Raw genomic sequence first — 14,380 nt, 5'->3', positions numbered from 1 at the left:
CTCTGTCCTATTCCTTTCTAATGTAGGAGCCAGTACTGATCAGCTCATCTGTGTGTCATATTGAAATTCCTTTTGCAGACCAAGGTTACATCCAGCAAAATGTCATAATTCAGCACTCCCATTCTCCAGGTGACTATTTGAGGTAGATCAGCATAGTACCTTTTTATTTTAAATTGGATGTCATTTGATAATTTCCAGTGTTGAATTATTATTTTTATATTAAGAAGGTCCACGTAATCTTGTCCAACCTCAAACAGCAGTAGAACAGCAAGAAAAAGTTCAAGTTAGTTGCCAAAGGCATATATGCACAATATAGAGCTTCCATTGACAAAATAAACAATCACGCACATACGCATGCGCGTGCACGTATGTTAGTTCAAGTACCTAATAAAAATGGGGAAGATGCTATTACTGAATTTTGAGTTATGGGTCTCCAAACCTCTGCACCTCCTGCCTGATAGCAGCATTGAGAGAAGAGCATGGCCAGGGTGGTAGGAGTACTGATGCTATCTCCTTTCTGAGATAACCCCGCGACAATGACTTGTTCAAAGTAAATTTATTATAGCAGTACATATATGTCACCAAATGCACACCTGAGAGTCATTTTCTTGTGGGCATTCTCTATAAGTCTATAACAGAATAATAGCCAAAATAGAATCGATGAAAGACCTAGATGTTTAACCAGTGAAGGTGAATCCAAACATTGAGGGAACATTTCAGTGATGGGGCAACCCCTTTGGTTCAAGAGCCTAGTGGTTGAGGAATAATAACTGTTCCTGATTGTTACTCATTGTCAGCTAAGAGAGATGTTGGATTAAGTACTGTCTATTAAAATGCTTTTTAAAAAAAAGGTATGCCGCACCCGGAATTTTCCGCTTAGCGGGCGATTTCCTTCCACGCTGCTCTGACGTATTGGGAAATCGTGTATAAGGCAAGTTACAGCAGTGGTTTGCCATTGCCTTCTGCTGGGTGAGTGTTTTTTTATATAAGGAGATCACCAGCTCTTAAGCCAGCCCGGATAGAGAGTGTGCAGTGATGCAGGCTGGAACCGAACTCAGGACTTCTCGCCCTGAAGTCCAGCGCTGATGCCATTACGCTTCCAGGCGGCTAAAATGCTTTGCATTCTCCTTTGTGCATGCCCCTGGTAATTAATGGCAATCATCTCAACAGTAATCCTTCTGTTGGAGCTGCATATGTATATTTCAAGTTGGCAATATATACAAATAGAGCCTAAATCCCTGGACCAAAGTATTGGCAATGGCCTCAGAATGAAATAACAAAGGAAGCAATTTCTGCTGAATTGTGCCATTTAGCAAACATCTTCAAATTTACTCTTGTAGTCATACATTTCAAAAGTTTTGAGATTTAATTTAAAGGGAAACAATGAAACCAGTAATTATCATTTTAAGTGATTTTAAAAAAATTAAATGATTCTCAAATGATGGATACAAGATGTTTTTGAAAACATTTATTTCAGTGATAAATTGTTTTTTAGGTGTATTACAGGAAAAAATGCAACTCAAATTTCTGAATTCTTTAACATAAGGAAAGACATCTATAATCTGTCATACAATCTGTTTATCCTGGCCCAAGAAATTCCTCTAAATAAGATGTAAGCAAATTTGACCTAATTTTTTGTTTTTGTTTCAACCAAAGCAGAAATTTGTCTTTGCTCTGCACAATCTGAATAAATGATTTTTGATGGTTTCAAATTTTAGTTTTAATAACATTAACATAATAAAGTAACTTAAAGAAGCCCTCACATTTATGCTAATTTGCTTATTTTTCTTATCAGATTTTCATGTTCTTCTGTAGGTTCATACTACCTGGAGTAATTTGGCTGGTAAAGCGAATAGAAACCAACATAGGTTTCTACATAACTTTGGTGTAGCTATGATCTAGGAAATTCTTGGGCAGTGTCTGCTTAGAACTTTTATATATCACAGCAAGAAAGATAAAGGAAAGATATGCAAATAATAGGATATATAACGTCTACAGGTCCTTGCAGAGGCCACCTCTGGGTTACAATCACCCAACTGTTGACACTCCTATGTACAAGCAACTTCTCATAATATTATTAAATCATTGCTGACATGTGCGTGTATCTTTGTTCCTACAAACTATAGAATTCGTTTCTTCTCTCTACTTCTAGCAATTGTTTTCATGTATCAGTCTTTTTGTGCTTTTGATGCCATTCGTTGCGGTACTGTGGAGGATAAAGTCACCATATCAAGTATTTTTCCGATTTTCCAACTAGTGGACAAAATCGATTTATTGACTTACGTAAAAATGGAACCAGTCTGATACCCGAGGTTGGCCTGTAATATGTAGCTTTGTATGGTGTGTGTGTGTGTGTGTGTGTCTATCAATCTATATTCTATTTATACATGTATATAATTATTTTAGGTATGGCACGTAAAGAAGAGCATCTGACTCCAGCACAGAAATCTTTAGCTGTCTGGTAAGTTGCTAGTTTATAAATAATTCCATATTTCATAATAAGGTTGATTTCATTTATAAAGATATATTTGTGTCTCAATTGCTTCAGCACAGCAAAGAAAATTACAGATTACGGTACTAAGGGTCATATTGGACATGTATTTTCTGAAGTGGTGCCTTGAGGATCAGGGATGAATTAAGTACAGGGACATGGGTATTATGCAGTCAGTTGTCCACCATGTTGTACAGCATGAAAATCCGCCCTATAATGTTCATTGCCCTAGCACAGCAGCAGGTCAAATCAATGATCTTCTTCAATTATTGCAGAAAGGATGGAGTTGTGCACATGTTGAGGACTGACAGTGGGAGGCAAGTGTGTAGTATTCTGTTTCACTGAGTTTTAACTGTAGAAATAAGTTTGCTTCATTGTGAAAATAACAAATGCTCTCTCAGCAGTGTAATTACTAACCATAGTATCTATATTCCTTTAACACCTTTTTTTTCTTCTCTCATTTCCCCCATATTTGCGATCAACTGGGCAGTGGGATTTGTGGTTTTGACTTTTTATTGCAATTGCATTTCAATACCATACCTTTCATTCTATCACTTTTCTATGAGTGAAGCAAATATGCATAAAAAGCAAGTTCACTGCTCAATGTTGATCACTTTAAAGATAATGACAAGTTGAGAATTAAATGTATATCATGTGCCAAAACTTGAGAGAGAGAATTTAAAAATAGAAATACTCCCAGGTTCTTACTTCAAAAACATTTTAAGAAAATCTTTTTTGATAAATTCATTCAAAACAGTCAAGCTGTTTCTTCTCTTCGACGGGAGTTCAGTGAAACCACCTCTCACTGCTCCCCATCTGTAATTTCTTCGGTTCTTCAACTTTTTGACCACATTTTGACTCAGACTCGCTATCACAGCCATATATTCTTTCTTGGAATGTGTCTCCGCCGCCAACTTACTCCAGTTGGCTTTAGGATTCGTTTTCAAGCCTCTCAATTTGGACCTTCTGAGGATCCCAGGTACTCACATTTTATTGACTCTGCCTCCCGTCGCTTCTCCCGTCAAGCTCTGAAGGTGACCCTCTCCGCCATGAGGAGGTACTTGGTGTCCCTATCCCAGACCCTTCCACATCTTCGGGACACTTTCTTCATCGTCTGTAATGGACCTGCCCATTATTTCATCCTCCGTCGGATCCATGCCTGCAATTGCTGTTTTTTTTTACTTTGTCATGTTAGGCAAGGATCGCAAGATCTTACATCTGCAGACGTCAGAGCCTGCTGGCCCCGACGCTAGCAGGCATGAACTTCAGATTGCAGCCCCTACCATTCATCATGCCGGCTCCAACACCCCAGGGCATATTCAAAACCCGGATTCCAGCAACAACCATGAACACCTTCAGAGTGATTGGGCAACCACCAACTGCGACGCCAGCCTTGAACTCCAGGCCGGGTCTTTATGTGCTGCTATTGTGACTCCCGTCTCTCCTTCCCCCACCACCACTCTGCAACCTCGTCTCCCTCAGATCCCACCGTCAGCTCCTGGGTCCTCAGAGGCTCCATCTTCCTCTCACCCCAACCCACCCCTCTCCACTGACACCCCCAGCCTCCCCCCTCCCCCCTCTGATCCCAGCTCTCATCCGTGCCGGGTCTTTACCATCCCCTCCGACCTTCAACTGTCTGAGGCAGAACGCTCTGTCCTCAGTAAGGGCCTCACCTTTGTCCCCCTTCGCCCACATCTCAGCGAATTCTGCGTTTGCCATGATACGGAACTCTTCTTCCGCCGGCTCGGTCTCCGAGCCTACTTCTTCGGCAATGACTCTCCCACCCCCACCAATGACCCCTTCTCCCATCTTCAACCCTCCTGCTCTTCATGGACGCCCCGCCCTGGTCTTCTGCTTGCTCGGGATCTCTTTATTGCTAACTGCCGACGGGACATCAACTGTTTCGACTTCACCGACCTTGTTCCCATTCCAACCTCACTCCTTCGGAACGCTCTGCTCTCCACTCCCTCCGCACTAATCCTAACCTTACTATAAAACACGCCAATGGGGGGGGGGGGTGCTGTTGTAGTCTGGCGTACTGACCTCTACCTTGCCAAGGCACAGCAACAACTCGCAGATACCTCCTCTTTATTTACTCTTCGATTGTGACCCCACTAAGGAGCACCAGGCCATTGTCTCCCACACTATCACCGACTTTATCCGCTCAGGGGATCTCCCATCCACTGCTACCAACCTTATAGTTCCCACACCCCGCACTTCCCGTTTCTACCTCCTACCCAAGATCCACAAACCTGCCTGTCTTGGTAGACCTATTGTCCCAGCTTGCTCCTACCCCACCAAACTCATTTCTGCATACCTTGACACTGTTTTATCCCCCCTTGTTCAATCCCTTCCTACCTATGTTTGTGACACTTCTCATGCTCTTAAACTTTTCGATGATTTTAAGTTCCCTGGCCCCCATCGCTTTATTTTCACCATGGATGTCCAGTCCCTATATACTTCCATCCCCCATCAGGAAGGACTCAAAGCTCTCCGCTTCTTTTTGGATTCCAGACCTAACCAGTTCCCCTCTACCACCACTCTGCTCTGTCTAGCAGAATTAGTCCTTACTCTTAATAATTTCTCCTTTGGCTACTCCCACTTCCTCCAAACTAAAGGTGTAGCCATGGGCACCCTATGTGTCCTAGCTATGCCTGCCTTTTTGTTGGCTTTGTGGAACAATCTATGTTCCAAACCTACTCTGGTATCTGTCCCCCACTTTTCCTTCGCTACATCGATGACTGCATTGGCGCTGCTTCCTGCACGCATGCTGAGCTCGTTGACTTTATTAACTTTGCCTCCAATTTTCACCCTGCCCTCAAGTATACCTGGTCCATTTCCAACACCTCCCTCCCCTTTCTAGATCTTTCTGTCTCTATCTCTGGAGACAGCTTACCTAGTGATGTCTACTATAAGCCTACTGACTCTCACAGCTATCTGGACTATTCCTCTTCTCACCCTGTCTCCTGCAAAAATGCCATTCCCTTCTCGCAATTCCTCCATCTCCACCGCATCTGCTCTCAGGATGAGGCTTTTCATTCCAGGACGAGGGAGATGTCCTCCTTTTTTAAAGAAAGGGGCTTCCCTTCCTCCACCATCAACTCTGCTCTCAAATGCATCTCCCCCATTTCACGCACATCTGCTCTCACTCCATCCTCCTGCCACCCCACTAGGAATAGGGTTCCCCTTGTCCTCATCTACCACCCCACCAGCCTCCGGGTCCAACATATAATTCTCTGTAACTTCCGCCACCTCCAATAGGATCCCACCACTAAACACATCTTTCCCTCCACCCCCTCTGCTTTCCGCAGGGATCGCTCCCTACGCGACTCCCTTGTCCGTTCGTCCCCCCCCATCTCTCCCCACCAATCTCCCTCCTGGCACTTATCCTTGTAAGGGGAACAAGTGCTACACATGCCCTTACACTTCCTCCCTCACTACCGTTCAGGACCCCAGACAGTCCTTCCAGGTGAGGTGACACTTCACCTATGAGTCGGCTGGGGTGATATACTGCATCCGGTGCTCCCGATGTGACCTTCTATATATTGGCGAGACCCGATGCAGACTGGGAGATCGTTTCGCTGAACACCCACACTCTGTCCACCAGAGAAAGCAGGATCTCCCAGTGGCCACACTTTTTAATTCCATGTCCCATTCTCATTGTGATATGTCTATCCACGGCCTCCTCTGCTGTAAAGATGAAGCCACACTCAGGTTGGAGGAACAACACCTTATATTCCATCTGGGTAGCCCCCAACCTGATGGCATGAACCTTGACTTCTCAAACTTCCGCTAATGCCCCACCTCCCCCTCGTACCCCATCTGTTATTTATTTATTTATATACACACTTTCTTTTTCTCTCTCTCCTTTTTCTCCCTCTGTCCCTCTCACTATACCCCTTGACCATCCTCTTGGTTTCCCCCCCCCCCACATATCTTTCTCCCTGGGCCTTCTGTCCCATGATCCTCTCATATCCCTTTTGCCAATCAACTGTCCAGCTCTTGGCTCCATCCCTCCCCCTCCTGTCTTCCCCTATCATTTTGGATCTCCCCCTCCCTCTCCCACTTTCAAATCCCTTACTCACTCTTCCTTCAGTTAGTCCTGACGAAGGGTCTCGGCCTGAAACGTCGACTGTACCTCTTCCTAGAGATGCTGCCTGGCCTGCTGCGTTCACCAGCAGTGTGTTGCTTGAAATTTCAGCATCTGCAGATTTCCTCTTGTAAGCTGATGAAAGTTAGAGTTGTAGCATATAATTTGTAAAATACTATCTGGAGACTAAAATCAGTAATATCAGTTATCAATACACTTTTCCCAATAGTTCCCACGTCCTTTTATAAGAAAAATAATTTGAGAGCATCTATTTAAATTGCTGGAATATGATGGAAAATTATCATAATTTGAGGTAAGTTAGTGAAAATATTTACTTTTCCATTTTATTGAGGGATTGCATTAGGTCTCTAAGTGAATCTGTATTCCTGCGCCTTAACTCTCTGCTCATGGATCACTCACTTAGTTTATAAGACCATAATTTTAATAAAATTGCAAATTATTGCCAAAAATCCAAAGTAGCAACCATAGATTAAAATAAAAGAATAATTCTTGAGTAGATTTCTGAACTGGCATTTGAAGCTACCCTGTTGTTCTCCCACATCTATTTGTCTTTGCGATGTGAAAAGCATGGTTAATTATGCCAGATGTCATGAATATTGCCATTTAATTTGAGACTACACACATTTGTTTATCTTATTTATCTATTAGTTGCCAGGGTAATGTATGAAATATAACTCAACTATCCTTAATCACAGCCTGCTTCTCAACATGTGTCTCTTAGCAACGTAATCGAAAAACATAATGGTGTGTACACTGCCATCGCCAGCTTTCTCATCATCACCTCTCTTGACTCTTCTATTGATTCTAAATGGTTGTTCAATATCCAGTGTAGGATGAGCAAGAATTTCCATTGAGTAGATATAAAGCCATCTAAAGCCCACATCTGTCCTTTAGTCATCAATTCCAACTATCTCTGCTAGTTGTCTAAAACTGAACTAGATTACAATTTTGATGCAGTTGAGTTTAACTTCAAATCTCCAATTTATGCAGTTACTATGACAGCCTATTTCCATCTCCATAAGATGGCTGAAGTTCGGTCTTGTTTCAGCTCATTCCCTGCAGAAGCCTTTCTCTCCAAATTTATCGATTCTAATATGACTGGATATCTTCCCACGTTCCTCATCTCTATACACACGGTCTTCAGCGACCTGTGTTTGTTTCCTCATTCATATTAAGCCGCTTGTAAATCAATGTTGAGGTCTGTTTAAGCATTACTTTGACTTTGAAATAACTTGTTTTGTGTTTTCATATCTGGTAATCTCTACAGACACTTTAACGGAGATACCTGTATTCTGACCTCATGATCACTCGTGAATGTCAATAAAGTTTCGTTGAAAGCTTAAAAAGAATGCACTGGTGAATGAACGTAGCATCATTATGGAGGGAAAGTCTATGTTTTGAGTTGACCTTTTGCACCAAGACCAAGAGCTCGGGGGGAATATAACCAGGATCCTGATATGTTTAATCCAAGGTTCTTTCTCAAATCAGGAAAGAGGCACAACATTTGTTCCTCCACAATCATTTTACGAAAAGTCTATAGAACAAAGGAAAGTTGAAGAAGCAGTGATAGAGGTCTACTAAGCAAAGAGGGAGACAAAGGAACAAAGATTATGATAGCGTGGCTTTGTGTTTAGCTATTTTATACTCATAAATAGGGAAAATTTCATTCAAATTTATAGATGTGATGGCCAATGAGAACATCATTATCCAAATAATGCAGTGCACAGAATCTTCCAGAGCTTTCCAGAATTATACTTTGAAAATTACTGGGGGCATATTAAACTGTCACATGCATACGAAGACGTACTTAAATTTCAAGCAGATAATAATGGTTAAACTACAAGGAAAATAACAATTAAATAATCAAATCTAAGAATTAAACAGTCCGATCCAACAATTTTCGCCCTCCTCCCTTATTATTGTAAATCACAAATTTAGAATCAGTACATATGAAAATTCAGATGCATGAAAACTTGTTACATACATTATGTATAAAAGAATCAATAAACTAGAATTATGAAATATCAAAGTACATATTAATCAACATATTCATAGGATTATGTCATGATTGGGCAGATTAGTAGGCACATTTATGCAAGTTTGAACCATTCTATTAATGATCACCTTTAAACAAGTAAAAGAGATGTAAATTATGATAAACTGTTGCAACTGATTGTTCTCCAAGCACTGAACACAAAGCGTGGGAAAAGGACTTAAAGTAATTATGTCATCGTGTTAGACCAGCCTCTTAAAGTGAACCCCAAATCAATGTCAATGGCTGTGAACTGTATACATTTCCACCAGTTACATTACAATTTAATACAGCACTCCTTGCCTCTGCCTGCCGCTTTAACTGCTAAAAGAAGATCTAATGCCATACAATTTCGAAGAACCATCTTATGCATGGTGACCATTTCTGTCGTTACTTTTCCCAAGGCATCAGTAGTGTCATTGCTTGCTTTTTGTAAGGCTTCAGCAACACTTTTAATCCCTCTCATGCCCCATGCAACACCATAAAATGGGAATAAAATTCATGCAAAATGATCTCCTTTTTAAATGTCTCATTTGCTTCCAGACTCTGGGTGTAAAGGTAAGGTGTGAGTCCTGTGGCAGGATAAACATGCCCTAAATAACAAGATCCTAACCAATTACGTGGAAGAGAGTTGTGTGCTCCATTTCCACACATAAAGTATATATTGTTCTATGAACTTAGACCATTTCTTATTACTAGACAGGAGATTTGTTGAATTGTAAAATGTTTCTGCTTATCAATGAAAATTCCAGAGTCATTACCCCATTTAGGACTATGTAGAGTATAATTCCATGAACTATGCCCTACAGGAACGGTACATTCTGAACTCAAGCAAAAAGTAACTGTTATAGTGAACATCTGAAAAGATTTACAGGTTGCCCCCGCTTTTCGAACGTTCACTTTATGAAACCTCACTGTTACGGAAGTCCTACATTAGTACCCTGTTTTCGCTTTCAGAAGGTGTTTTCACTGTTAAGAAAAAAATTCAGCGCGCGATAAAAAGCAGCGCACGCCCCGAGCAGCCGCTCTCCCCGGATTCGGAACGGCATTCTCGCCAGCATTGCTTTAACATGAGCCTGTGAGCAGTAGTTTGCAAGATGAGTTCTATGGTGTCGGAAAAGCCTGAAAGAGCTCGTAAGGGTGTTACGCTTAGTGTAAAACTAGACATAATTAAGCGTTTCGATCGTGGTGAACGAAGCAAGGACAGAGTGAGTTTGGCTTATGGAAGCTGATGAAGATCATGTTGAAGAGGTTTTGGCATCCCATGACCAAGAACTGATAGATGAAGAGCTGATGCAATTGGAAGGGGAAAGGATAACAATCGAAACCGAATGAGTAATGATAAAGTACAGCTTTAATTTTGAAAGGGTACGTAGGTTTATGGGATATTTGCAAGATTCTTTGAGTCCTTACAAAGAACTGTATGATAGAAAAATGCGCGAGGCTCAGCAGTCAAGTTAGCCTTCCACATCAGCCACAGCAGACGACGAACCTCGACCTTCGACATCGAGGCGGGCAGTCATAGGAGAAGATGAGCTGCCTGCTCTAATGGAAACAGGCAACGAGATGACACCCCAGTGTCCCACCACCCCAACACCCAGGCCGCGGACAGATACTGTACCGATTCGCAGAGAATGCAGCAGTAGCTGGGACGCACACACCACATCTTTAAGAAAAAAGCCGAAATAAACATGCTAATTAATTAGGTGCAGCCCCACATGTAATTGTCGGCCCAGGTCAGAGGCGATGCAATCAGCACTGATCTGGGCCGAAAATTACGTGTCGGGCAGCACGTAATTAATTAGCATGTTTATTTCGGCTTTTTGCTTAAAGATGTGCTGGGTGCGTCCCGGCTACCGCTGGACCCCTGCGTGCTTCACGGTAATGTATTGGTTGGTAGCCCGGAGGGTGGGGGTCACTGCACCACCCAGCCTGCGACGACTCAGTCTAACACACCATCATCAGTGTGCTCGGCGCTGTTTTCCCAATTCCGGTAAGTGATACTACACTGTACATACATTATTTCTACATTATATCGGCTGTGTATTCTTACATGTTATTTGGTATGATTTGGCAGCTTCATAGTTTAAAGATTACTGGAGAGCACTTGTTCTGTGTTTTTGCCAACAGCGCTTGTGCGAGATTTTCTGCTGACGGCGCTTGCGTGAGATTTTCGCTACGGAGATCTGTGCCAGCAATGATTGTGGAAAAGTATTTCTACTTTATATAGGCTGTGTATTTATCATATCATTCCTGCTTTTACTATATGTTACTGTTATTTTAGGTTTTATGTGTTATTTGGCATAATTTGGTAGGTTATTTTTGGGTCTGCGAACGCTCACAAAATTTTCCCATATAAATAAATGGTAATTGCTTCTTCGTTTTACGACATTTCGGCTTACGAACCCTTTCATAGGAACGCTGTACCTTCGGATGGCGGGGGAAACCTGTAATGGCTTTGTTAATGAACATTAGATATAGCTATATCAGAGGATAAGACATGAATAGGGTCAGGTATGATATTCCCCAGGTCATGCTGATTATACTTACATAAATGATGATCCAGTTTCATATGGTACATGGAGAGCATGATTATTATATATTTACGTCTCCTTAAGAATAATGAATTAAAGGAATAATGTCAACATTGCCATTGAGTGGCTTGTCAAATGAGGTGGTTCCAACACAGACCCCTGTGGAACAGCATTAGTCATTGGTAGCAAATCAGAAAAGGATCCCTTAAATCCCACTCTTTGCCTCCTGCCAATCAGCCAATGCTCTATCCACGGTAGTATTTTTCTTGTAATATCATGGGCTCTTAACTTGATCAGCAGCCTCATGTGTGGCACCTTGTCAAAGGCTTTCTGAAAATCCAAGTACACAACATCAACCGATTCTCCTTTGTCTATCCTGCTTGTTACTTCTTCAAAGAATCCAACGGATTTGTCAGACAAGATTTTCCCTTAAGGAGACCATGCTGACTTTGGCCTACGTGATCATGTGTTCTAGGTATCCCGAAACCACATCCTTAACAGTCGACTCAAAACATCTTCCTAACCACTGAATTTAGACTAACTGACCTATAATTTCCTTTCTTCTGCCTCCCACTTTTTGAAGAGTACAGTGATATTTACAATTTTCCAGTCTTTCAGAACCATGCCCGCATCTACTGATTCTCGAAAGATCAGTACTAATGCCTCCACAATCTTTTTAGCCACCTCCTTCGGAACCCTGCTGTGTAGTCCATCTGGTCCAGGTGATTTATCTACCTTCAGACCTTTCAGTTTCCCAAGCACCTTCTCCCTAGTAATAGCAACTTCAGTCACTTCTGCTCCCTGATACTCTGGAACATCCGGCGTTCTGTTAGTGTCTTCCACAGTAAAGACTGTTGCAAAGTACTTATTTGGTTCATCTACCTACCTGCCTGTCCTTTTGACACAATGTGTGTTCTTGGACATTAAGCTCCCAACTGTAATCTTCTTTCAGCCATGCCTCAGTGACACTCACAACATCATACATGCCAAGTTCATCTACCTTATTCCGTATACTGTGTGCATTCAAATATAACACTTTCAATCCTGTATTCACCTTTTTGACTGCAATTTTGCCCTATCTTCAGCCTGTCCTTGCTAGCAGTCTCACTACACACTGCTTGTGTTTGTAAACCAACTGCCCCTTCCTCAACTATCAGTCCGGCTCTCATCCCTCTGCCAAATTAGTTTGAACCCTCCCTAACAGCTCTAGCAAAGCAACCCGCAAGGGTATTGGTCCCTCTTGGGTTCAGGTGCAACCCATCCCTTTTGTACAGGTTGTACCTCCTCCCAGAAGAGATCCCAGTGATCCAGAAATCTGAACCTCTACCTCTGCACCAGTTCTTCAACTATGTATTCATCTGCAAAATCATCCTACTCTTGCCTTCACTGGCACGTGGCAGAGGCAGCAATCCAGGGATTACTACCCTGGAGGTCTTGTTGTTCAGCTTTCCACTTGTATCCCTAAACTGTCTCTTCAGGACCTCCTCATCTTTTGTATCTATGTCATTGGTATCAATATGTACAAAGACTTCTGGCTGCTCACCCTCCTCCTTGAGAATACTGTGGACCCAATTCGAGACATCCCTGACCCTGGTACCTGGGTGGCAACATACCATCTGAGTGTCTCTATCATGCCCACAGAATCTCATGGAGTCATAGGAAAGTACAGCACAGAATCAAGCCGTTCAGCCCATCTAGTCCATGTGGAACCATTTTAACTACCTACTCCTATGAACCTGTACCGGAACCATAGCCCTCCATACCCATACCATCCATGTACCTACTCAAACATCTCTTAAAAGTTAAAATCAAGCTTGCATGCACCACTTGTGCTAGCAACTCATTCCACACTCTTACGATCCTCTGAGTGAGGAAGTTTCCCTTCATGTTGCTCTCTGTTCCTCTGACTATGGAATCTCCTATTACCACTGCAGTCCTCTTCACTTCTCTTCTCTTCTGGGCCACAGCAGCAGACTCATTACCAGAGACCCAGTCACTGTGTCCTCCCCCCAACTGGTCGTTCCTCTCAACAGTATCCAAAATGTTATACTTACTATTGAGGGGAACAGCCATAGGAGTACTCTGCACTGGCAGCCCATTTCCCTCTCTTCTGCTGACAACCACTCAGTTACCTGCCTCCTGCAACCTAGGGGTGACTACCTCCCTGTAGCCCCTGTCTATCACTTCCTCATTCTCCCATATGAGCCAAAGATCATCGAGCTGCAGCTCCAGTTCCTTAACAGCTTCTCTGAGAAGATGCAGCTCAGTGCACCCGGTGCAGATGTGGTCATCCGGATGGCTGGAGGTCTCCCAGAAATCCCACATCTCACACAAAGAACACAACACACCCCCTGGAGCCATTCTCACTGCACTAACTGTGCCCTGACAGACAAGGAAAGAAGAATAAAGAAGAAAAAGAGAAACTTGCCTCACCGAAGCCTGATGACCCAAAACCTCCAGCACTGAGACACTCACCAGAATGGCCTCTCTGCTTGCACCTGCCTTATTTTTATTCCTCCTTTCTAATGAATCCCGCCCAGTGATTGGTCACAGTCCAACTCCAAAAAAACTGCCACAAAGAGCTGCCTTTTTAATCATGAGTGTGAACCTAAATGAAAAGGTGGTTCATTTCTTGTGCTCCCGCTTAGTGCTTTCTGGCATGCCATGCATCTCTCAAACATTTGTTGAGCATGTTTCTGGAACTTTGGATACCACCATCATTTGGAGAATCTGTCAATCATTATTTGAACTCCAGTGTGTCCTAGGGAGTGTATTTGCTGTGCCAGTTAGAAGACAATGTAGTTGGGGCTACAAGTCGATGACTAGTGCCATATCTCCATACTCCAGCACTGTTTAACCACGCACCATTCTCCACCCAGAACTACTTTTCCTGAGTACAGCATTGAGCTTGCATCTCTCCAATATCTTGTATGTTCATCTGTAATAAAGAGTTCATTTGTTTCTATATTTCCAGTTGTTAGGTTCACTGCCTCTGTTCTCAGTACTACTGTACTTTTATTTCTCTCATTCCTTCCTATGTTATCCTTTTTGCAATTTCATCCACAAATGCATTTCCACGGCTTTCCAATGTAGTAACTTTTGAGTGTCTTTTATATTTTTAATACAACAACCTTCGGCCATTGTATGACATTCATGTGTTCTTGTACTAGTCTTGTACTTGATTTGGGCTCCTACAGCTCTACAAAATCCTC

General features: G+C 42.5%; 1 protein-coding gene across 2 annotated transcripts in view; it reads left to right on the top strand.

Annotated features, from left to right (window-relative positions):
• mboat2b (membrane bound O-acyltransferase domain containing 2b) overlaps positions 1-14,380 on the top strand; it is a 181,693-nt gene that overhangs the window by 129,083 nt on the left and 38,230 nt on the right. For both annotated transcript variants that reach the window (XM_063038088.1, XM_063038095.1), the window contains exon 6: positions 2,407-2,461. In XM_063038088.1, coding sequence (XP_062894158.1) covers positions 2,407-2,461 — 55 coding nt within the window. The remainder of the gene's footprint in view (positions 1-2,406; positions 2,462-14,380) is intronic.

Source organism: Mobula hypostoma, chromosome 2 (assembly GCF_963921235.1).
Source record: "Mobula hypostoma chromosome 2, sMobHyp1.1, whole genome shotgun sequence".
Lineage (NCBI taxonomy): Eukaryota > Metazoa > Chordata > Chondrichthyes > Myliobatiformes > Myliobatidae > Mobula > Mobula hypostoma.
This window is presented reverse-complemented; position numbering and strand designations above follow the sequence as displayed.